This window comes from Pseudophryne corroboree, chromosome 8 (assembly GCF_028390025.1).
Source record: "Pseudophryne corroboree isolate aPseCor3 chromosome 8, aPseCor3.hap2, whole genome shotgun sequence".
Lineage (NCBI taxonomy): Eukaryota > Metazoa > Chordata > Amphibia > Anura > Myobatrachidae > Pseudophryne > Pseudophryne corroboree.
Window position 1 is genome coordinate 305,255,388 of NC_086451.1, and position 23,042 is coordinate 305,278,429.

A 23,042-nucleotide genomic window follows, 5' to 3' on the forward strand; every position below is an offset into this window, starting at 1 on the left:
AGGCGAGCGATGGTCAGACTTTTTAGTAGTCAGAGACTGGTTCAACTTCTTTAACTGAGCAGATAAATCGTCCGCCCACGGCGGGTTAGCTGCAGGGACCACATACGGTTGTACCGGCATTGGGGGCCCCATAGGGGGTGTTAGTTTATGAACTAGCGTATGCAGAAGCGTGGAAAAAGCGTCCCACGGTGGGTCAGTATGTGCCTCCGTTGCCACAGTCCCACTGGGGGGCAAGGAGCCCACCAGAACCAGAGCCCACAGCTGCTATATTCTCCTCATATGGGTCTGTGGCTTCAGCAACAGCGGCAGTGTGTTCAGCCCCAGAACCATTACCCTCAGAAGCAGACATGATATAACTTGCAGTATGAGGTAACACAGTACAATTATCAGCAGCACTATATCCCTAAACCCAAACCCCTGCGCAGTGTAGTCAGCACTAGCAGAGATAAAGGAGAGATATGGTGACTGAATCACTGAGAAAAATACGTAATACAGTATATCTTTGTGAAAATCCTATATTAGATAAAACCTGACGCACCAAGCCCCCTCAGGTTATAGAATATAGGGATAGCAGGTTGAGTGAAAGACACGAAATGGACACCACTCAGCTATCAAATGCACACACAGATAGTCACAGTTTGTACAATGCAGAGGTTATTACTGACAATAATACTGCACTGGACTAGCTTACACAGCTATATAACAAATGATATAACAGTACACAGTAAGAACTGGATGTATATCACAGGGTAATTGTACTAGAAAACCCTGACTAAATGCACTCTTTCTTACTAACACTGACTAAAAAAGGCAGGTAGAATACTTAAGTGTCATGTAAAGTCACAGCACTGACAACCAGGCGGCTTTACATAGGAGTATTTGCCCAAGCAGTCCCAGGAACAGTGAGCTGAGGGATAATGGCGCCGCATACACTGACAGGGAGTGAGGAAAAGACAGATATGCAGCTCCAGGGTGGGAACACTTGCTAGAAATGGCGCCCTGGGGCTGGGGGAGGGGCTTCAGGTCTAAGCCTTATCCCCTCTGCTGGCAAAACCACCGGGTACTGTGGGCGATATAAGAATTGGTTTAGAGAGAAAACCTGACCTGCGCCCATGCCCTGGTGATCTAGTGGGATCGCCTGTATCCACAGTGTCCACCGCCAGCGCGCGCAGCCCGCCTCCCACTGACCGCGCCGGATCGCGATAAAGATCAAGTCCCGCAAGCGGGACCCACTTACCACCTCCCGAAGCGCGGCCACGCGATCCTGGAGAGCCCCAGCCAAGTGTGTCTAACGTGAATAAAACCGGAGCCTCCGCTGTAGGTACCCGGCAACCAGGGCTCAGGAGTGTACAGCACCGCTGGGGAGAGCTGGAGCTGCAGCAGAGAATGTCACAAGACATTTACCACCGCTGCTGCCCTTGAAGTCTTCACTTTTTACCTCATAAAAAGCTTTTCTTAGGGCTGCCTGGAGCAGCCCCTCTGTTCAGTGCCTGCTTACTGCAGCACCAACTTACAAAACTGAGCTCCTGTGCAGGGAGGCGGGGTTATAGAGGAGGCGGCGCTGTGCATTCTGGGAACAGTCAAAGCTTTGAGCCTGTTGGTGCCTCGGATCAAGATCCTACTCTACACCCCATTGTCCAATCCTTGTGGAGCCCAGTGTACCCCGCAGCAGAAATCTAATTATTGCTAGGGCACATGCTAAAAGGTTTAATAAAATATCTGCATTGTACTGTAAATTACATTGCATTGTCAGATGTTCAATAACCAATGCAAGTAATTGCTTAACTATTAGATAGCATGCACAAGGTTTGCAATGTAAGACATACATGATAGCAGGGGCGTAAGTTCATACAAGGAGCCCGGAGGCGAGATTGTTGCTGGTGCCCTCACCACCCCATTCACATTCACTAATAACACCTGTCCCAGCTGCAACTAGACACACACTCTCGTGGGGTGCCAAAATGGAGGGGTTTAGAGGGGCCCGGCCTGAGTAATCTGCTAAGAATGTTGCACTGTGCAGCTGCCAGTGTCCCCTGTACAGCTACAGTCTTACCCCATAGGTGCCAGCTGCTATTGGCGGGGCTGTGGAAGGGTCCTGCCTCCTACAGATCACATTCACCCACCCCTATCCACATTCATTTCCACCACCCCAGAAGCACACACACAGGGAGAGGGAGGGCCGCGGCAAAATGCCCCTTGCTCCCTGCTTATTCCTGCTCCGGGGCGTGTATAGCAGAAGCAGAACCTGGAGCAATGGAGAAGGGTCTGCCTTCCATTGTCTCCTGTATTTATGCCCCTGCATTTTAGGCATCAGTGAAAGAGGTCCAAGTGGCAGCACAATGCAGTTACAATTCTCCTTTTCTCTTCCTAAAACCAGGCAACGAGGCACATCAGATCAACTCAGACTTCCCAGATTGTGCACAGAAGTTCCCCATTTGTTAAACATCAATATCATTATACAAATACGTTGTGCATCGGAGATATTGCTTCAGAGATCCAACACATTATCAGACAATGGGGGTAATTCCAAGTTGATCGCAGTAGGAATTCTGTTAGCAATTGGGCAAAACCATGTGCACTGCAGGGGAGGCAGATATAACATCTGCAGAGAGAGTTAGATTTGGGTGTGGTGTGTTCAATCTGCAATCTAATTTGCAGTGTAAAAATAAAGCAGCCAGTATCTACCCTGCACAGAAATAAAATAACCCACCCAAATCTAACTCTCTCTGCAAATGTTATATCTGCCACACCTGCAGTGCACATGGTTTTGCCCAACTGCTAAAAAATGTCCTGCTGCGATCAACTTGGAATTACCCCCAATGCACACACGGCAGTGGTTCTCAAACGTTTTTTGAATCACGGCATCCTAGCGTATCAGAATTTTTCATGGCACCCCTTGGTCAAAAGTTTCTTATTGAGAAATTTCAAAAAATATATAACAATAAGTAAATTGTGTTTATATGTCATCCTTAGTTTCAGTTGCATGGTGAGGGACAAGATTTGCTTCTGTGTGTCCACATATTTTATGACTGGCAGCCACCAGCACTGGTTTTGCCTATTACATTAACCATAAATAATTTGAATTGGTCCAGGACCACCAACCCAGGGCACCCCTGCAAGTGTCCCGAGGCACCCCAGGGCACACAGTTTGAGAAGCACTAACATACGGTATTGACCTGATTGAGAGTCAAGCTGGGTACACACTAGATTACATTTTAAACATATTTGCCAATAGCGACCATTTGTTCTTGCAAATTCTTAAAATCGTTCAGTGTGTATGCACTATATCGCTAGCGATGCGGGCTCCAGCGGGTCGCTAGCAATGTCCTGCTGTCTGTACATGCAACATAATTTTGAAAATGTCGCTAATCACTAGCAGCAAATCGTGCAGTGTGTTTAAATTAGGCTAAACCCCAACAAATTGGCAGTGCTAAATGACTCGTGTATATTGTTTAGTCATTTGTAAAATCGCTCAGTGTGTACGCACAATGGGGGGTCATTCCGAGTTGATCGCTAGCTGCTATCGTTCGCTGTGCAGCGATTAGGCAAAAAAAACGGCACTTCTGCGCATGAGTATGCGGCGCAATGCGCATGCGCGAAGTACTATTACTACGAACGATGTAGTTTCACAGTGTCTAGCAACGTTTTTCAGTCGCACTGCTGGCCGCAGAGTGATTGACATGAAGTGGGCGTTTCTGGGTGTCAACTGACCGTTTTCAGGGAGTGTTCGAAAAAATGTAGGTGTGCCAGAAAAAACGCAGGCGTGGCTGGCCGAACGCAGGGCATGTTTGTGATGTCAAAACAGGAACTGAACAGTCTGAAATGATCGCAAGCTAGGAGTAGGTTTGGAGCTACTCTAAAACTGCACAAAAAAAATTTCGTTCGCACTTTTGCTAAGCAAACATATACTCCCAGTGGGAGGTGGCATAGCGTTTGTATGGCTGCTAAAAACTGCTAGCGAGCGATCAACTCGGAATGACCCCCAATATCGTTTGTCCGGGAGTTCAAGAGAAATTGCGAATGACATCGTACTGTTTGCATGTTGTCTAGTGTGTACTCGACATTATAATCAAAATTGTGAAAACAAGTAGCAATGTGCTCCAGGTACAAACCCAACTGCAATACAATGGGTACAAATATATTAAGGCGCCCATAATTTTATTGCGATTGACAGAAACACTTCTTTAAGCTAGCTTACCACTAAAATAACGACACACTAAAATAACGACACGGACACGGTTAGCTGTAGTTAAAGGTCAGACGATATTTATTGATCGCTGACCTGTTCTTTAAACTATAATTGTAATTTAATTGATTTTATATTGGAGGATGGCAAAGGAAAAGTCGCTACCAGACACCAGCTCCAGTCATTTAGATTGAAACATAAAAACTGAGGAGGGGACTAAACCACAACACCGCCTCCTCCCTGCATAACCCGCATTGTGCAGGACTCACCACTCTTTTCTCTGGCAAACGTTCAGTTCCCGCAGGGGAATGTCTAAATGTCCAACCGCAAGGTAAGGACACACCTGCCGTCCTTCTAAAGAGGGTGCCCCACAATGACCACTTATGCCTATCTGACCGCCGGTTGGAAGCGACTTCCCGCCAATCTGGCTGTCAAGAGCCCACCGAGAAAGACAAGATACAGGAAAAAATATAGTCAGGGCGGGCGGGAGGGCATTCCAAAATGGCAAGAGGAAGTCTGAGGCACATGACTATGGCTTATATATTATTCCGAGACCAACCCCTAAACCCTTGACGGACAGCCCTATAATCCTATAGGAAAAATACCAGAGAAAAACTAATCTACCTAGCAACTGCTTAGTCATAAACAACCAATCACAAAAAATTGGGCTCTTATATGGCCTCAGGCTTATGCAGCCTTCAGCTAATCTAAGGCGCCCATAATTTTATTGCGATTGACAGAAACACTTCTTTAAGCTAGTTTACCACTAAAATAACGACACACTAAAAAAACGACACGGACACGGTTAGCTGTAGTTAAAGGTCAGACGATATTTACTGATCGCTGCCGCTGCAGCCGCATCCCTCCTCGGCCTCCGGTTCCTCCCTGCCGAAGGCCTGACTCCCCCACCCCCGCAGACACCTGCGCAGACAAAACAGAGGGGACAACAAGACAGGAAGCGCCCGTGCTTCCACCACGAAACAGGAGGCCCAGACGGGAGGGGGGGGGCAAGTAAAATGCCGCAAACCGGGGGGGGCAGCGGGCTGAAGCGACAGGGACCCCCGCATGGTGGGGAGGAAATAGCGGCAGAAGGGCGGCCGTAACCCACGGGGCGTACCCAATGATGCAGGCCGGAAGCCATGGGGGGGGCAATAACCCGCAGCCGGGGAAACATAGGACCAGGCAGGTGGAAAGATGCCGCCGGAGACGACCGCGCCGCCATCCCCGCACCGGCCAAACCTGCCCATCCGTGGGCACCTACAAGCCGGGAAACGGGGAGGGAGGAGGACTGAACAGCCCGAATGAGAAGTGGGGGGTTCACACACAGCAGAGCCGCCCCACGAGCACCGCGGTCGGGGACCCCCAGCAAGGGAGCCGCCCGCGCACCCCGCAGCCACCAGCGGACACCCGCCTGAAAACCCGGGCGCCTAGGCCATCATGCCCCCCCACCCCAGCGAGGGACCACAAAAAACCAGCTCCCCCACATAGGGGAACACCCTGCCAGCACCCATTGCAGTAGAAGCTGGGGGCACCCCGGAACAGCTGCAGCCCCAGCTCAAACCCCGGCCCCCAGGACCCACCCCCCCTCCTCCCGCAGCCAGCCCTGGGCCGCCAGGCACCACGTGGGCGCCGGAGCCTATAGCCGGGCCGTAACGGGTAGGAGGCAGGAGAAGCGACAGGAGAATTGCCGGGCCGAAGCACGGAGCCGCCCGCAGCCCCACGGCCGCCGGTGGTGACCCCCGAGACCGCGGCCGCACACCACCAGGGACCGCTGTGGCAGGGGCACTGCGCGCCCCGGCCGGACGAGAGCAGGGGGAGAAGCGCGGGCCGCAGTGGTCCGACCCGCCGCGCTCTATCAGGCGCCGGGACGGGGATAAGGGGAGGCCACGCTCCGGGAACGAGCGCCGGAAGCTCGAGGCCGAAGCTAAGCGACAGGGGGGGAGTAGAGCAGACCCTCCTGGACGCGGCACAGCAGGGGGGGAACAGGAGCCAAGCACTATAATGGATAAAGGATAAAACCAGTTGAAGGGGGGAGGGGGGAGCCAGCACAGCGCAGTGAGGACACAATACAAAAAATAATAATATAACTATAACAGTATATAATGAAATCAGTACTCAGCCTTCCTGGGCCATTCCAAAGTGGCAAGAGGAAGTCTGAGGCACATGACTATGGCTTATATATTATTCCGAGACCAACCCCTAAACCCTTGACAGACAGCCCTATAATCCTATAGGAAAAATACCAGAGAAAAACTAATCTACCTAGCAACTGCTTAGTCATAAACAACCAATCACAAAAAATTGGGCTCTTATATGGCCTCAGGCTTATGCAGCCTTCAGCTAATCTTATAGTTGTAAAGCAGGGAGGCTACTGACTGCTTTTACAGCCTTGTTTTACAATACAGCTTAGAATGCAGCTAGGACTACCCATTTCTAACTGTATGCCAGCACATCTAAAATTAGCCCAACCAGCAGCTACACGTGGTTTTGCTCCTTTTTGACTTGAGGTAGCTGCCTCATTTTCATCTAAATTATATAAATTACATTTGTGTTGTTTTTTTCAGGAAGAAGAAGAAGAAATAAAACTTGAAATAAACATGCTGAAGAAGTACTCACACCACAGAAACATTGCTACATACTATGGTGCTTTTATCAAGAAGTGCCCAGCGGGACAGGATGATCAGCTCTGGGTAACTTCTATAGGTGGCAAAAGTTACATGTGCATGAGGCCTACCAGCAGCAGGGGGTGGCTAGAACTTTTTGGGCCCACTAGCAACATTTTGAAGGGACCCCTGTCACAATGCTTCTAGATTGACACCTCTCCGCAGCAGTAAATCTAATACCCCATAGTAGTGCTCTAGTTAATGTTATGCCCCATAGTAGTGCCCTAGTTCACATTATGTCACATTATAGGGCTGCCAGTACACATTTTGCCACACAGTACCACCAATTCACATTATGGCATACAGTGTCTACAGTTTACATTATGCCACATTACAGTGCCCACTGTTCATATTATGCCACACTATAGTGCACTCCACCTCATATTCATTATAGTGCCCCAGCTCATATTGTATAACTTTATAGTGTCCTCCAGTTCATATTATACATTATAATAAGCAGGTAAGATTATGCAAAATTACAGTGCCCCATACCATCATAACATCCACTACAAATACCTCTCACTGAAAATGGAATGCCATACCATTGAGGCAGGGCAGTGGGTCAGACCCATTTGTATAGCAAGCAAATCCAGAAAATTGGTATGCAACTATATAACATGGGTCCAGGCCCCCCTAAGCTTCCAAACACACTTAATGCGGAAGGTGGTGCTCGACATTCTTTTAATCCTCAACCAAGACAAACTAGCCCACCTTTGTTCTGGCACAATAGTAATGTCTAATAGTTTTATTTTAACCTATAGTAACTGCTATACATAGTCTTCAGTCTGACTGCTTTTGGGCCAAAATTTTCATCCAAGAAAATCTAATGTATGATCATTTGTTATAGTTTCATCATCCACAAATGATACTGTATTTTGTTTTAACAATATAAGAGATGTACTTGCTTTCTCTCCCGAAATGTCTGGGACTATCCATAAGAACAGGAGTTCTCCTAGAAAACCAATGCTCCCCTTTGAAACTTACCTACTTTCCTATTAAGGTGGGCAGGAAAAAGCATTTGGTGCTACAACGTGCAGCTAATTTTCCTTGATTTTATTACTTATATAAGTAATATAATTGGTCTAGGGGTTCAATCCAATTACCCGCAAAGGTTGCAAGTTGTCACGGTGTTGAAACGCCAGCAATGGCACAGCATCTCGCACCTCTCGTGGCCCTTTCTCAGCCCCAATGGTTCTACAAGCAGTTTTTGCGAGTTCAGGCTGTTTCAGTGCTAACTCGCACCCATGAAGATATCGCGAGTAATTAGCAAAAATCTTAAAATGTTTGGCTCTTATAGTACTGTATGTAAAAAAAACATTCAAAAGAAGTTATTGTAAAGAAGCGATTTGCACAATGAAAAGAGATGATAAAATACATACTATTGTGGGTATATCACAGGATCAGTACTCAGATGCAGAAATTATTTTGTTCTAGGCTACTTGAAGCAATGATCAAAAATACTTAAACTAGTACTTTGAAGTTAGACCTTCCATGTCATATTGACCTAATGGAGTAGCAGGATCAGCAGGCAGTTCATGTTAATGAGTTGACAAGTTTCCCTATCATTTCTATAAGCACATATTTACTGGTACTGAATGAAAATGTTCTCATTCCCAATTTCCCATACAGCTGGTTATGGAGTACTGTGGAGCAGGGTCGGTTACAGACTTGGTGAAAAAGACCAAAGGCAACTGCTTTAAAGAGGACTGGATTGCATATATATGCAGAGAGGTTCTACGGGTAGGTACTGTACATAACATATTCAAACCAGTTGCAATAACAAGAAAGCAATACAGAAGATATAAGCTTAACCATCCACCAGGGCTGCCCTGGGAGGTGTGTTTTTTTTTATTTCCACTGAAGGGGTTAATCAGAGCAATAAAAATATGATGTGAGTCCGATTGCTGAAATGATAGCCAGCCCACAGGCCCCCTTTTGCCTCACTCTCACGACAATTACATAAATGCATATTTACCCCTTGCAAATCTGTCTTCTCTCCCACTCTGTCTTTGCTCCTGAGCTCTTCAGCGCAGCGGCTCCTCTTCTCTTCACTTGCGCGGCATGACGTCATGATGTCACGCCGCGCCGCATCCTGCAATAACTTTATTAAACAGCAAGCTTCAGCCTGCAGCTTGCTTGTTAGGATCTGTGGTGGTCAGCAGGCAGACAGCAGAAGGGCAGACAGGAGAAGGGAATAGCGGCAGGCAGTTGGAGTGCTAGCAGCGGTGGCCGTAGACAGTCCCACCAGCGGCGGCCGCCGGGAATAGCGGCGGCGGGTAGTTCGAGCAGCCCAGGACAACTGTACACAGGGCACCTCCTTGATGGCGGCCCTGCCCTCCAACTGCATAAATGATGGTAGTTTCTTGCAAACTTATGACTGAGAACTCTTGGCTAGAAAACCACTTTATTTATCCCACTTTTATCTTCTATCCCCTTGTTTTTCTGGGTGGGTTGTACTAAAGGTAAAATGCCATAAAAACTCAGTTTTCTGGCTTTTATACTGCATTCATATATACTAACTCCTGGATGCTGCGGCTTTAGCTCAGAGGCTGAGTAATGCAAAGGACATCTCTTGCCCAGCTTCGCAAAGGGCAAGAGCTGTCCTTTGCGATACTAATCGCATATGTTATTTTGGTGGAATGTGCCGTCATAGGTTAGTACATCCTGCCCTACTGAATGTCTTTATAACTGACAATATGGTGACTTGATAATGAAACAATTTATAAGTGGAAACAGATTTAATAAGACTATAAATAACACATGGCAGTCTATATGGGTGCTAATTGGCAGTGTGAAGGGTGCGAGTCAGGCTGCCGTTGCTGGCGTTTAAATGCTGCAGCAACGCCAATTCACCCTCAGTTGCATCCCCCATTAGTTAGACAGAATAAAAAACGTTGAACATGTTATATGTAACATATATATATATATATATATATATATAAGATGCAAAAAAAAAACAGTAGAGTGCATGGAGTAACATGTACACTAACTTATAGCAACCAGACACCTTTTTTGGTCTTTCATTATATGGATTACAGTGCATAGATTTCTATGGTTATTGTTGCAAAGCTCCTGCTGTGTATACAGTATGTGGCCGCAGCTGGAAAAATATGTTTCGAAAATGTACCCAGAACATGGGATATTCAAATCTAGAGATGAGCGCCTGAAATTTTTCGGGTTTTGTGTTTTGGTTTTGGGTTCGGTTCCGCGGCCGTGTTTTGGGTTCGAACGCGTTTTGGCAAAACCTCACCGAATTTTTTTTGTCGGATTCGGGTGTGTTTTGGATTCGGGTGTTTTTTTCAAAAAACACTAAAAAACAGCTTAAATCATAGAATTTGGGGGTCATTTTGATCCCAAAGTATTATTAACCTCAAAAACCATAATTTACACTCATTTTCAGTCTATTCTGAATACCTCACACCTCACAATATTATTTTTAGTCCTAAAATTTGCACCGAGGTCGCTGTGTGAGTAAGATAAGCGACCCTAGTGGCCGACACAAACACCGGGCCCATCTAGGAGTGGCACTGCAGTGTCACGCAGGATGTCCCTTCCAAAAAACCCTCCCCAAACAGCACATGACGCAAAGAAAAAAAGAGGCGCAATGAGGTAGCTGTGTGAGTAAGATTAGCGACCCTAGTGGCCGACACAAACACCGGGCCCATCTAGGAGTGGCACTGCAGTGTCACGCAGGATGGCCCTTCCAAAAAACCCTCCCCAAACAGCACATGACGCAAAGAAAAAAAGAGGCGCAATGAGGTAGCTGTGTGAGTAAGATTAGCGACCCTAGTGGCCGACACAAACACCGGGCCCATCTAGGAGTGGCACTGCAGTGTCACGCAGGATGTCCCTTCCAAAAAACCCACCCCAAACAGCACATGACGCAAAGAAAAAAAGAGGCGCAATGAGGTAGCTGACTGTGTGAGTAAGATTAGCGACCCTAGTGGCCGACACAAACACCGGGCCCATCTAGGAGTGGCACTGCAGTGTCACGCAGGATGTCCCTTCCAAAAAACCCTCCCCAATCAGCACATGATGCAAAGAAAAAGAAAAGAAAAAAGAGGTGCAAGATGGAATTGTCCTTGGGCCCTCCCACCCACCCTTATGTTGTATAAACAAAACAGGACATGCACACTTTAACCAACCCATCATTTCAGTGACAGGGTCTGCCACACGACTGTGACTGATATGACGGGTTGGTTTGGACCCCCCCCAAAAAAGAAGCAATTAATCTCTCCTTGCACAAACTGGCTCTACAGAGGCAAGATGTCCACCTCATCTTCACCCTCCGATATATCACCGTGTACATCCCCCTCCTCACAGATTATCAATTCGTCCCCACTGGAATCCACCATCTCAGCTCCCTGTGTACTTTGTGGAGGCAATTGCTGCTGGTCAATGTCTCCGCGGAGGAATTGATTATAATTCATTTTAATGAACATCATCTTCTCCACATTTTCTGGATGTAACCTCGTACGCCGATTGCTGACAAGGTGAGCGGCGGCACTAAACACTCTTTCGGAGTACACACTTGTGGGAGGGCAACTTAGGTAGAATAAAGCCAGTTTGTGCAAGGGCCTCCAAATTGCCTCTTTTTCCTGCCAGTATAAGTACGGACTGTGTGACGTGCCTACTTGGATGCGGTCACTCATATAATCCTCCACCATTCTATCAATGTTGAGAGAATCATATGCAGTGACAGTAGACGACATGTCCGTAATCGTTGTCAGGTCCTTCAGTCCGGACCAGATGTCAGCATCAGCAGTCGCTCCAGACTGCCCTGCATCACCGCCAGCGGGTGGGCTCGGAATTCTGAGCCTTTTCCTCGCACCCCCAGTTGCGGGAGAATGTGAAGGAGGAGATGTTGACAGGTCGCGTTCCGCTTGACTTGACAATTTTGTCACCAGCAGGTCTTTCAACCCCAGCAGACTTGTGTCTGCCGGAAAGAGAGATCCAAGGTAGGCTTTAAATCTAGGATCGAGCACGGTGGCCAAAATGTAGTGCTCTGATTTCAACAGATTGACCACCCGTGAATCCTTGTTAAGCGAATTAAGGGCTGCATCCACAAGTCCCACATGCCTAGCGGAATCGCTCCCTTTTAGCTCCATCTTCAATGCCTCCAGCTTCTTCTGCAAAAGCCTGATGAGGGGAATGACCTGACTCAGGCTGGCAGTGTCTGAACTGACTTCACGTGTGGCAAGTTCAAAGGGCATCAGAACCTTGCACAACGTTGAAATCATTCTCCACTGCACTTGAGACAGGTGCATTCCACCTCCTATATCGTGCTCAATTGTATAGGCTTGAATGGCCTTTTGCTGCTCCTCCAACCTCTGAAGCATATAGAGGGTTGAATTCCACCTCGTTACCACTTCTTGCTTCAGATGATGGCAGGGCAGGTTCAGTAGTTTTTGGTGGTGCTCCAGTCTTCTGTACGTGGTGCCTGTACGCCGAAAGTGTCCCGCAATTCTTCTGGCCACCGACAGCATCTCTTGCACGCCCCTGTCGTTTTTTAAAAAATTCTGCACCACCAAATTCAAGGTATGTGCAAAACATGGGACGTGCTGGAATTTGCCCATATTTAATGCACACACAATATTGCTGGCGTTGTCCGATGCCACAAATCCACAGGAGAGTCCAATTGGGGTAAGCCATTCCGCGATGATCTTCCTCAGTTGCCGTAAGAGGTTTTCAGCTGTGTGCGTATTCTGGAAAGCGGTGATACAAAGCGTAGCCTGCCTAGGAAAGAGTTGGCGTTTGCGAGATGCTGCTACTGGTGCCGCCGCTGCTGTTCTTGCGGCGGGAGTCCATACATCTACCCAGTGGGCTGTCACAGTCATATAGTCCTGACCCTGCCCTGCTCCACTTGTCCACATGTCCGTGGTTAAGTGGACATTGGGTACAACTGCATTTTTTAGGACACTGGTGAGTCTTTTTCTGACGTCCGTGTACATTCTCGGTATCGCCTGCCTAGAGAAGTGGAACCTAGATGGTATTTGGTAACGGGGGCACACTGCCTCAATAAATTGTCTAGTTCCCTGTGAACTAACGGCGGATACCGGACGCACGTCTAACACCAACATAGTTGTCAAGGCCTCAGTTATCCGCTTTGCAGTAGGATGACTGCTGTGATATTTCATCTTCCTCGCAAAGGACTGTTGAACAGTCAATTGCTTACTGGAAGTAGTACAAGTGGGCTTACGACTTCCCCTCTGGGATGACCATCGACTCCCAGCGGCAACAACAGCAGCGCCAGCAGCAGTAGGCGTTACACGCAAGGATGCATCGGAGGAATCCCAGGCAGGAGAGGACTCGTCAGAATTGCCAGTGACATGGCCTGCAGGACTATTGGCATTCCTGGGGAAGGAGGAAATTGACACTGAGGGAGTTGGTGGGGTGGTTTGCGTGAGCTTGGTTACAAGAGGAAGGGATTTACTGGTCAGTGGACTGCTTCCGCTGTCACCCAAAGTTTTTGAACTTGTCACTGACTTATTATGAATGCGCTGCAGGTGACGTATAAGGGAGGATGTTCCGAGGTGGTTAACGTCCTTACCCCTACTTATTACAGCTTGACAAAGGGAACACACGGCTTGACACCTGTTGTCCGCATTTCTGGTGAAATACCTCCACACCGAAGAGCTGATTTTTTTGGTATTTTCACCTGGCATGTCAACGGCCATATTCCTCCCACGGACAACAGGTGTCTCCCCGGGTGCCTGACTTAAACAAACCACCTCACCATCAGAATCCTCCTGGTCAATTTCCTCCCCAGCGCCAGCAACACCCATATCCTCCTCATCCTGGTGTACTTCAACACTGACATCTTCAATCTGACTATCAGGAACTGGACTGCGGGTGCTCCTTCCAGCACTTGCAGGGGGCGTGCAAATGGTGGAAGGCGCATGCTCTTCACGTCCAGTGTTGGGAAGGTCAGGCATCGCAACCGACACAATTGGACTCTCCTTGTGGATTTGGGATTTCGAAGAATGCACAGTTCTTTGCTGTGCTGCTTTTGCCAGCTTGAGTCTTTTCATTTTTCTAGCGAGAGGCTGAGTGCTTCCATCCTCATGTGAAGCTGAACCACTAGCCATGAACATAGGCCAGGGCCTCAGCCGTTCCTTGCCACTCCGTGTGGTAAATGGCATATTGGCAAGTTTACGCTTCTCCTCCGACAATTTTATTTTAGGTTTTGGAGTCCTTTTTTTTCTGATATTTGGTGTTTTGGATTTGACATGCTCTGTACTATGACATTGGGCATCGGCCTTGGTAGACGACGTTGCTGGCATTTCATCGTCTCGGCCATGACTAGTGGCAGCAGCTTCAGCACGAGGTGGAAGTGGATCTTGATCTTTCACTACCGTACTGTACTGTGTCTGCAGCTAATATAGACTGGTTGATAAAGAGAAGATGTCTATGTAACTATGTATGTATAAAGAAGACTGAAAAAAATCCACGGTTAGGTGGTATACAATTATGGACGGACTGCCTGCCGAGTGCAGACACAGAGGTAGCCACAGCCGTGAACTACCGTACTGTACTGTGTCTGCAGCTAATATAGACTGGTTGATAAAGAGAAGATGTCTATGTAACTATGTATGTATAAAGAAGAATGAAAAAAAAACACGGTTAGGTGGTATACAATTATGGACGGACTGCCTGCCGAGTGCAGACACAGAGGTAGCCACAGCCGTGAACTACCGTACTGTACTGTGTCTGCAGCTAATATAGACTGGTTGATAAAGAGAAGATGTCTATGTAACTATGTATGTATAAAGAAGAATGAAAAAAATCCACGGTTAGGTGGTATTACAATTATGGACGGACTGCCTGCCGAGTGCAGAGACACAGAGGTAGCCACAGCCGTGAACTACCGTACTGTGTCTGCTGCGACTGGATGATAAATGATATAAAAAATATATATATATCACTACTGCAGCCGGACAGGTATATATTATATATTATATAATGACGGACCTGCTGGACACTGTCTGTCAGCAGAATGAGTTTTATTTTTATAGAATAAAAAAAAAAAAAACACACAAGTGAAGTCACACGACGAGTGTTTAACTTTTTCAGGTAATCACAATATAAGTATACTACTAACTATACTGGTGGTCAGTGTGGTCAGGTCACTGGTCAGTCACACTGGCAGTGGCACTCCTGCAGCAAAAGTGTGCACTGTTTAATTTTAATATAATATGTACTCCTGGCTCCTGCTATAACCTATAACTGGCACTGCAGTAGTGCTCCCCAGTCTCCCCCACAATTATAAGCTGTGTGAGCTGAGCAGTCAGACAGATATATAATATATATAGATGATGCAGCACACTGGCCTGAGCCTGAGCAGTGCACACAGATATGGTATGTGACTGACTGAGTCACTGTGTGTATCGCTTTTTTCAGGCAGAGAACGGATATATTAAATAAACTGCACTGTGTGTCTGGTGGTCACTCACTATATAATATATTATGTACTCCTGGCTCCTGCTATAACCTATAACTGGCACTGCAGTAGTGCTCCCCAGTCTCCCCCACAATTATAAGCTGTGTGAGCTGAGCAGTCAGACAGATATATATAATATTATATATAGATAATAGATGATGCAGCACACTGGCCTGAGCCTGAGCAGTGCACACAGATATGGTATGTGACTGACTGAGTCACTGTGTGTATCGCTTTTTTCAGGCAGAGAACGGATATATTAAATAAACTGCACTGTGTGTCTGGTGGTCACTCACTATATAATATATTATGTACTCCTGGCTCCTGCTATAACCTATAACTGGCACTGCAGTAGTGCTCCCCAGTCTCCCCCACAATTATAAGCTGTGTGAGCTGAGCAGTCAGACAGATATATATAATATTATATATAGATAATAGATGATGCAGCACACTGGCCTGAGCCTGAGCAGTGCACACAGATATGGTATGTGACTGACTGAGTCACTGTGTGTATCGCTTTTTTCAGGCAGAGAACGGATATATTAAATAAACTGCACTGTGTGTCTGGTGGTCACTCACTATATAATATATTATGTACTCCTGGCTCCTGCTATAACCTATAACTGGCACTGCAGTAGTGCTCCCCAGTCTCCCCCACAATTATAAGCTGTGTGAGCTGAGCAGTCAGACAGATATATATAATATTATATATAGATAATAGATGATGCAGCACACTGGCCTGAGCCTGAGCAGTGCACACAGATATGGTATGTGACTGAGTCACTGTGTGCTGTGTATCGCTTTTTTCAGGCAGAGAACGGATTATAAAGTAAACTGCACTGTCCTCACTAGTAAACTCTCTCCACTCAGTCTCTACACTTCTACAGTAACAGTACTCCTCCTAGTCAGCTCCAGTAAATCTCTCTCAGTCTCTTATAATCTAAATGGAGAGGACGCCAGCCACGTCCTCTCCCTATCAATCTCAATGCACGTGTGAAAATGGCGGCGACGCGCGGCTCCTTATATAGAATCCGAGTCTCGCGATAGAATCCGAGCCTCGCGAGAATCCGACAGCGTCATGATGACGTTCGGGCGCGCTCGGGTTAACCGAGCAAGGCGGGAAGATCCGAGTCGCTCGGACCCGTGAAAAAAAACATGAAGTTCTGGCGGGTTCGGATTCAGAGAAACCGAACCAGCTCATCTCTATTCAAATCTACAATATGGCACAACAGGCTTCCCAGACTGATCGGGTGAAGGCACTTCATGGCTAGTAATATGACTAATTTTCCCCATAAAGGTGTCCAGGAACATTAGTGATATTTAACTACTGTAATATATGTGATGTGCACAGCCTAACATCGTGGCAGCACATTAGTAAAAACTATTTGCCATCCATCCAGTAAATGCAAAGTTTCCTGATAGCTAGCTGACACTACCTGAAGTTACCAACCGTTTTATTCCACCTTAGCATTCTGTCATGTCTCCTTATTAAGAACATTAAACATTTGTTAAACCTATTAGGTAACAAATTTAGCCATATTGAAGGATTGCTTTTTGTTTGTTTTTTTCCACAGGAAAATGAACAGCTCATTGTTTGCTAATTTATGGATCAGACAGAGTGGATTTAACTTTGATAACAGATAGCACTGTTTACATTGTGGATAATGAACCCACTAGTGTATGCTTTGAGAACATTAATAATCAGAGAGCAGCTTTGTAAGCATAAGAAATCATTAGAAAGCAATTTGGCCATAGAGCTCTTAGTTGTCGTGAAATATTCATATTATCAGCATTCAGGGGTGTATTCCTCATACGAGTTCCCTACTGTATAATGGAGTATTGACATCACAAAACTAATTTAAAAAACACTGCTATTACTAAACTTTTTTTTTATACAAGTCTGTTATCAACCTGATAGATATATATATATATATATATATATATATATATACATACATATATATATATATATATATATATATATATACAGGTTGAGTATCCCATATCCAAATATTCCGAAATACGGAATATTCCGAAATACGGACTTTTTGTAGTGAGAGTGAGATAGTGAAACCTTTGTTTTTTGATGGCTCAATGTACACAAACTTTGTTTAATACACAAAGTTATTTAAAATATTGTATTAAATGACCTTCAGGCTGTGTGTATAAGGTGTATATGAAACATAAATGAATTGTGTGAATGTAGACACACTTTGTTTAATGCACAAAGTTATAAAAAATATTGGCTAAAATTACCTTCAGGCTGTGTGTATAAGGTGTATATGTAACACTAGGTGCTTCATCGCGCCCTACGGGCGCTCTTCACACCGTCGCAAGGGGCTACGCCCCCTTAACCCTTGCATGCCTTTCTGGGGTTCAATATTTGTATTATATGGAGTATTACCTGCATTCCTTTGTTAGTGGTTAAATATTGCACAATGAAAGGGCGTGCGATGGTGAAGGAGGCACAGCCCCTTGCGACGGCGTGAACAGTAGGGGGTCTGGAGGCGCCGTGGGTAGGGGAGGGGCAGATACGGGTGGTGCGGCGGATGGGGAAGGGGGTCTGGAGGCGCTGCAGGTGGTGGAGGGGTAGGTGCGGGAGTGCCATGGGTGGGGGAGGGGTGGGTGAGGGGGGGGACCGCAGATGGAGGAGGGTGTCTGCAGATGCTGAGGGTGGAGGGGGCAGGTGTGGGGGAAGACATATATGGGGGGTGGATGGTGGAGGGGGTCTGGAGGTGCTGTGGGTGGTGGGGGAGTGGGAGCCACGGGTGATGTAGGGGTTCTGGAGGCACAGCGTGTGAGGGAGGGGTGGAGTGCCGCATGTGGTGGAGGGGAAGGTGCAGAGGTATGGTGCATTGAGGAGGGGTCTGGAGGCGCTGCGGGTACTGTACCTGCCAAAAAGGTAGTTGGAGGGCATGCAGTAACAGGGCCAGGACAGGAGTGACAGGGTCAGAACAGGGGTGACAGAGCCAGGATAGGGGTAACAGGGCCAGCATAGGGGTGAAAGGGCCATGATAAGGGTGACAGGGCAAGGCCAGGGGTGACAGGGACATGACAGAACACAGGGCACGGGAGAGATTGGTATTAGGGACAAAACAGTGGTGACAGACAGATGTGTCTTACCGGAGTCACTGCTGCTGGCTGCTGCTGTTCCACTCCAACCTGTTGGGATCTGCTGCTGGTGGAGACTTGGCATGGCTGACTCTCTCAGGCTGGAGTCCTGCTTCCTCTGCCCGTCAGCATCCCTCCCCCCCTCCTCAGTCACACTGCAGACCTCGCGCAGCTGCCGGGCACTGTGGTAAGGGGAGACTGGGAGTGACTGGTTAGCCCCCAGGAGACACTGCGACTGGAGGGAGGAGGGGGTCATAGCATGCACGTGGCGCGGACCTCGCGGCTGTTGGGCACTGTGGTAAAGGGAGACTGGGAGTGACTGGTTAGCTCCCAGGAGACGCTGCGGCTGGAGGGAGGAGGATGTCATAGCATGCACGTGGCGCGGACCTCGCGGCTGCTGGGCACTGTGGTAAGGGGAGACTGGGAGTGACTGGTTAGCTGCCAGGAGACGCTGCGGTTGGAGGCAGGAGGGGGTCGGAGCCTGCAAGCAGCTCGGACTTCTGCAGCGCTACCCACTGGCTAAAGTACGGAACCTGCACAGCAGCAGGTGCCCCACAAAACTGCAGCTAAGAAGCGTGGAGTGTGCTAGAAAGTGATGCTCCTCCGCGCCAGAGAGCCCCTGCTGAGTATGCTGATGTGGGGGGTCAAGCACACAGTGAGCCGGTGCCCGTCTGTCTGTCCGGCATACCCCATCACACCCCCCATACCTCCCAACTGTCCCGGGGTTCCGGCAGCAGAGACCGATATAGGGGGGGGGGGGGGGGGGCAGGGGGTACGTACCATGGGCCCCACAGTTTTAGGGGACCCCCCGGCTGGAGTAGCTCTGTCCCAGCTCAGAAGCTCCCCCGTCCTGCCAGTAACAGCGGCAGCATTGTGCTACAGTCAGCACACGCTGCTGCGTGTTGGCAGGTCTGTGGTGGTGCAGGGAGGCAGCAGTCTCCCTGCTTTCTTCTGCCTGTGCGGGTGTGTAGGGGGGAGCAACCACCCCCTCTGGATTTAGCCTTAGCTGAGGGGCCAAAATTCCATACAAAAAAAAAATCCCGGAATTTGAATAAGGGGGCGTGGCCACGCGGCCCGCGATTAGGCCACGCCCCCAGCCCCACAGCAGACACAGCCATGAGATATGGCTCCCCTGTCTCAAGTGCCCTGGGCCCCCCGGACTCATAATCAGCCCCTGGGGGCATGCCAGCAGCTCACAGAGCGCTGGGCATGACCTCTCACTGACGAAAACGGGGGCCCTCCCGTGAAGCCACGCCCCCTTTTCATTGACCACGCCCCCTTTTCGCCGAGAGAGAGAGAGAGTGTGTGTGTGTGTGTGTGTGTGTGTGTGTGTGTGTGTGTGCCCTCCTTCTGCCTGAGGAAAGCTGGGAGGTATGCACCCCTGTCTGCCTGAGGAAAGCTGGGAGGTATGCACCCCTGCCTGTGCCATTCCCATACCATCTGCTTCTGCTCCTAGTCTCCTATAGATTTGCCCAGATCTGTGACTCATTTGACTAACTCCGCGCAGTGTTGTGACTCCGCCCAGCGTTAGCAAATGAAGCACAAAGTCACAGATCTGGGCTATTATATAAGAGATAAATGCATTCTGTGCTTAGATTTAGGTCCCATCACCATGATATCTCATTATGGTATGCAGTTATTCCAAAATATGGAAAAATCCGATATCCAAAATACCTCTGGTCCCAAGCATTTTGGATAAGGGATACTCAACCTGTATATACATATATGTATATGTATTCACAGCGCTTCACTTTTTCCACATTTTGTTATGCTACAGCCTTATTCCAAAATGGAATAAATTATTTTTTTCCCTACAAATTATACACACAATACCCCATAATGACAACATGAAAAAAGTTTTTTTGAGATTGTTGCAAATTTATTACAAATAAAAAACTAAGAAATCACATGTACATAAGTATTCACAGCCTTTGCCAAGAAGCTCAAAATTGAGCTCAGGTGCATCCTGTTTCCACTGATCATCCTTAAGATGTTTCTACAGCTTAATTGGAGTCCACCTGTGGTAAATTCGGTTGATTGGACATGATTTGGAAAGGCACACACCTGTCTATATAAGGTCCCACACTTAACAGTGCATGTCTGAGCACAAACCAAGCATGAAGTGAAAGGCATTGGCCCTCATTCCGAGTTGTTCGCTCGTTGCCGAGTTTCGCTATATTGCGATTAGTCGCTTACTGCGCATGCGCAAAGTTCGCAGAGCGCATGCGCTTAGTTATTTTACTCAAAAGTTAGGTATTTTACTCACGGCATAACGAGGATTTTTCATCGTACTGGTGATCGGAGTGTGATTGACAGGAAGTGGGTGTTTCTGGGCGGAAACTGGGCGTTTTATGGGAGTGTGCGAAAAAACGCTGGCGTTTCTGGGAAAAACGCGGGCGTGTCTGAAGAAACGGGGGAGTGTCTGGGCGAACGCTGGGTGTGTTTGTGACGTCAAACCAGGAACGAAACTGACTGAACTGATCACAATGGCTGAGTAAGTCTTGAGCTACTCAGAAACTGCTTCGAATTTTCTATTTTCAAATCTGTTAATCTTTCGTTCGCAATTCTGCTATGCTAAGATACACTCCCAGAGGGCGGCGGCTTAGCGTGTGCAATGCTGCTAAAAGCAGCTAGCGAGCGAACAACTCGGAATGAGGGCCATTGTCTGTAGACCTCCGAAACAGGATTGTCTTGAGGTACAAATCTGGGGAAGGGTACAGAAAAATATCTGCTGCTTTGAAGGTCCCAATGAGCACAGTGGCCTCCATCATCCATAAATGGATGAAGTTCAGAACCACCAGGACTCTTCCTAGAGCTGGCCGGCAATCTAAACTGAGCGATCGGGTGAGAAGGGCCCTAGTCAGGGAGGTGACCAAGAAGCCGATGTTCACTCTGTCAGAGCTACAGCATTCCTCTGTGGAGAGAGGAGAACCTTCCAGAAGTACAACCATCTCTGCAGCAATCCACCAATCAGGCCTGTATGGTAGAGTGGTCAGAAGGAAGCCACTCCTTAGTAAACAGCACATGGCAGCCCGCCTGGAGTTTGCCAAAATGCACCTGAAGGACTCTCAGACCATGAGAAACAACAAAATTCTCTGGTCTGAAGACAAAGATTGAACTATTTGGCGTGAATGCCAGGTGTCATTTTGGAGAAAACCAGGCACCGCTCATCACCAGGACAATACCATTCCTACAGTGAAGCATGGTGGTGGCAGCATCATGCTGTGGGGATGTTTTTCAGCAGCAGGAACTGAGAGACTAGTCAGGATAGAGGGACAGATGAATGCAGCAATGTACAGAGACATCCTGGATGAAATCCTGCTCCAGGGCGCTCTTGACCTCAGACTGGGGCGACGGTTTATCTTTCAGCAGGACAACAACCATAAGCACACAGCCAAGATATCAAAGGAGTGGCTTCATGACAACTCTGTCAATGTCCTTGAGTGGCCCAGCCAGAGCCCAGACTTGAATCTGATTGAACATCTCTGGAGAGATCTGAAAATGGCTGTGCACTGACGCTTCCCATCCAACCTAATGGAGCTTCAGAGGTGCTGCAAAGAGGAATGGGCGAAATTGCCCAAAGATAGGTGTGCCAAGCTTAAGGCATCATACTCAAAAAGACTTGAGGCTGTAATTGCTGCCAAAGGTGCATCAACAAAGTGGCTGTGAATACTTATGCACATGTGATTTCTTAGTTTTTTATTTTTAATAAATTTGCAAAAATATAAAAAAAAACTTTTTTCACGTAGTCATTATGGGGTATTGTGTGTAGAATTTTGTGGGGAAAAAATAAATTTATTACATTTTGGAATAAGGCTGTAACATAACAAAATGTGGAAAAAGTGGAGCACTGTGAATACTTTCCGGATGCACTGTATATACACACACATAAATGTTTCTTGTGTATTAAAATGCTGTATAGTGCTTGCACTTAAAATAGGGTTTTTGAACAGCTTAGTAACCATTTTCCATAATGCATTATTACCATGGGTCTGAATTATATTGCTATTTGCCATCTTATATTTTCTGGGGAGAAAAAGTTACAGTTATGTTTTTCAGGGTCTGGCTCACCTCCACGCTCACCATGTAATTCATCGGGACATTAAAGGACAAAATGTTCTTCTTACAGAAAATGCAGAAGTGAAGCTGGGTAAGTAACACACATCGGCAAGTGTATACATTAGCCTTATTTATTTTATTAGAAAAGGAAATACATGTACACTGTTTGTAAATAAGGTTTGTTTTACCCTATATTAGTATTAAATGGTATTTAGGCGCTATCTAATTTTTCAAGATGAACATAATTCCTATGGGGCATATGCAATTAGGGAAAAGCATTGTAAGCCCTGGTCAAAGCAATGCACTGAGGCCCCTACCTGACCCATTCACGAGAATACATTTGTTAAAAAAATAACTTACCCATCCTGCAGTCCCTTGCCGTCCCTCCCAATGCTTGCATACAGAGAATGGCTGTCAGCACTGTGATTGGTGGATAGCTCCAGCCACCCACCAATCAGCAAGTGGGCAGCCATTTACTGTCTAGCTGCACGCTGGGAGGCAGGTAGAGACTGCTGCCTGGCTGCTCTGATTGGGTGCAATTCACTATCAGATTCACTATGGCAGGGCAGCATTCTTTATCTAC

At 47.3% G+C, this 23,042-nt stretch overlaps 1 protein-coding gene across 1 annotated transcript in view; it reads left to right on the forward strand.

Moving 5' to 3' along the window:
- The window catches only part of NRK (Nik related kinase), a 511,622-nt gene that overhangs the window by 237,310 nt on the left and 251,270 nt on the right, over positions 1-23,042 (forward strand). Inside the window, exons 4-6 of the mRNA XM_063937359.1 lie at positions 6,751-6,876; positions 8,479-8,589; positions 22,460-22,550. Coding sequence (XP_063793429.1) covers positions 6,751-6,876; positions 8,479-8,589; positions 22,460-22,550 — 328 coding nt within the window. The remainder of the gene's footprint in view (positions 1-6,750; positions 6,877-8,478; positions 8,590-22,459; positions 22,551-23,042) is intronic.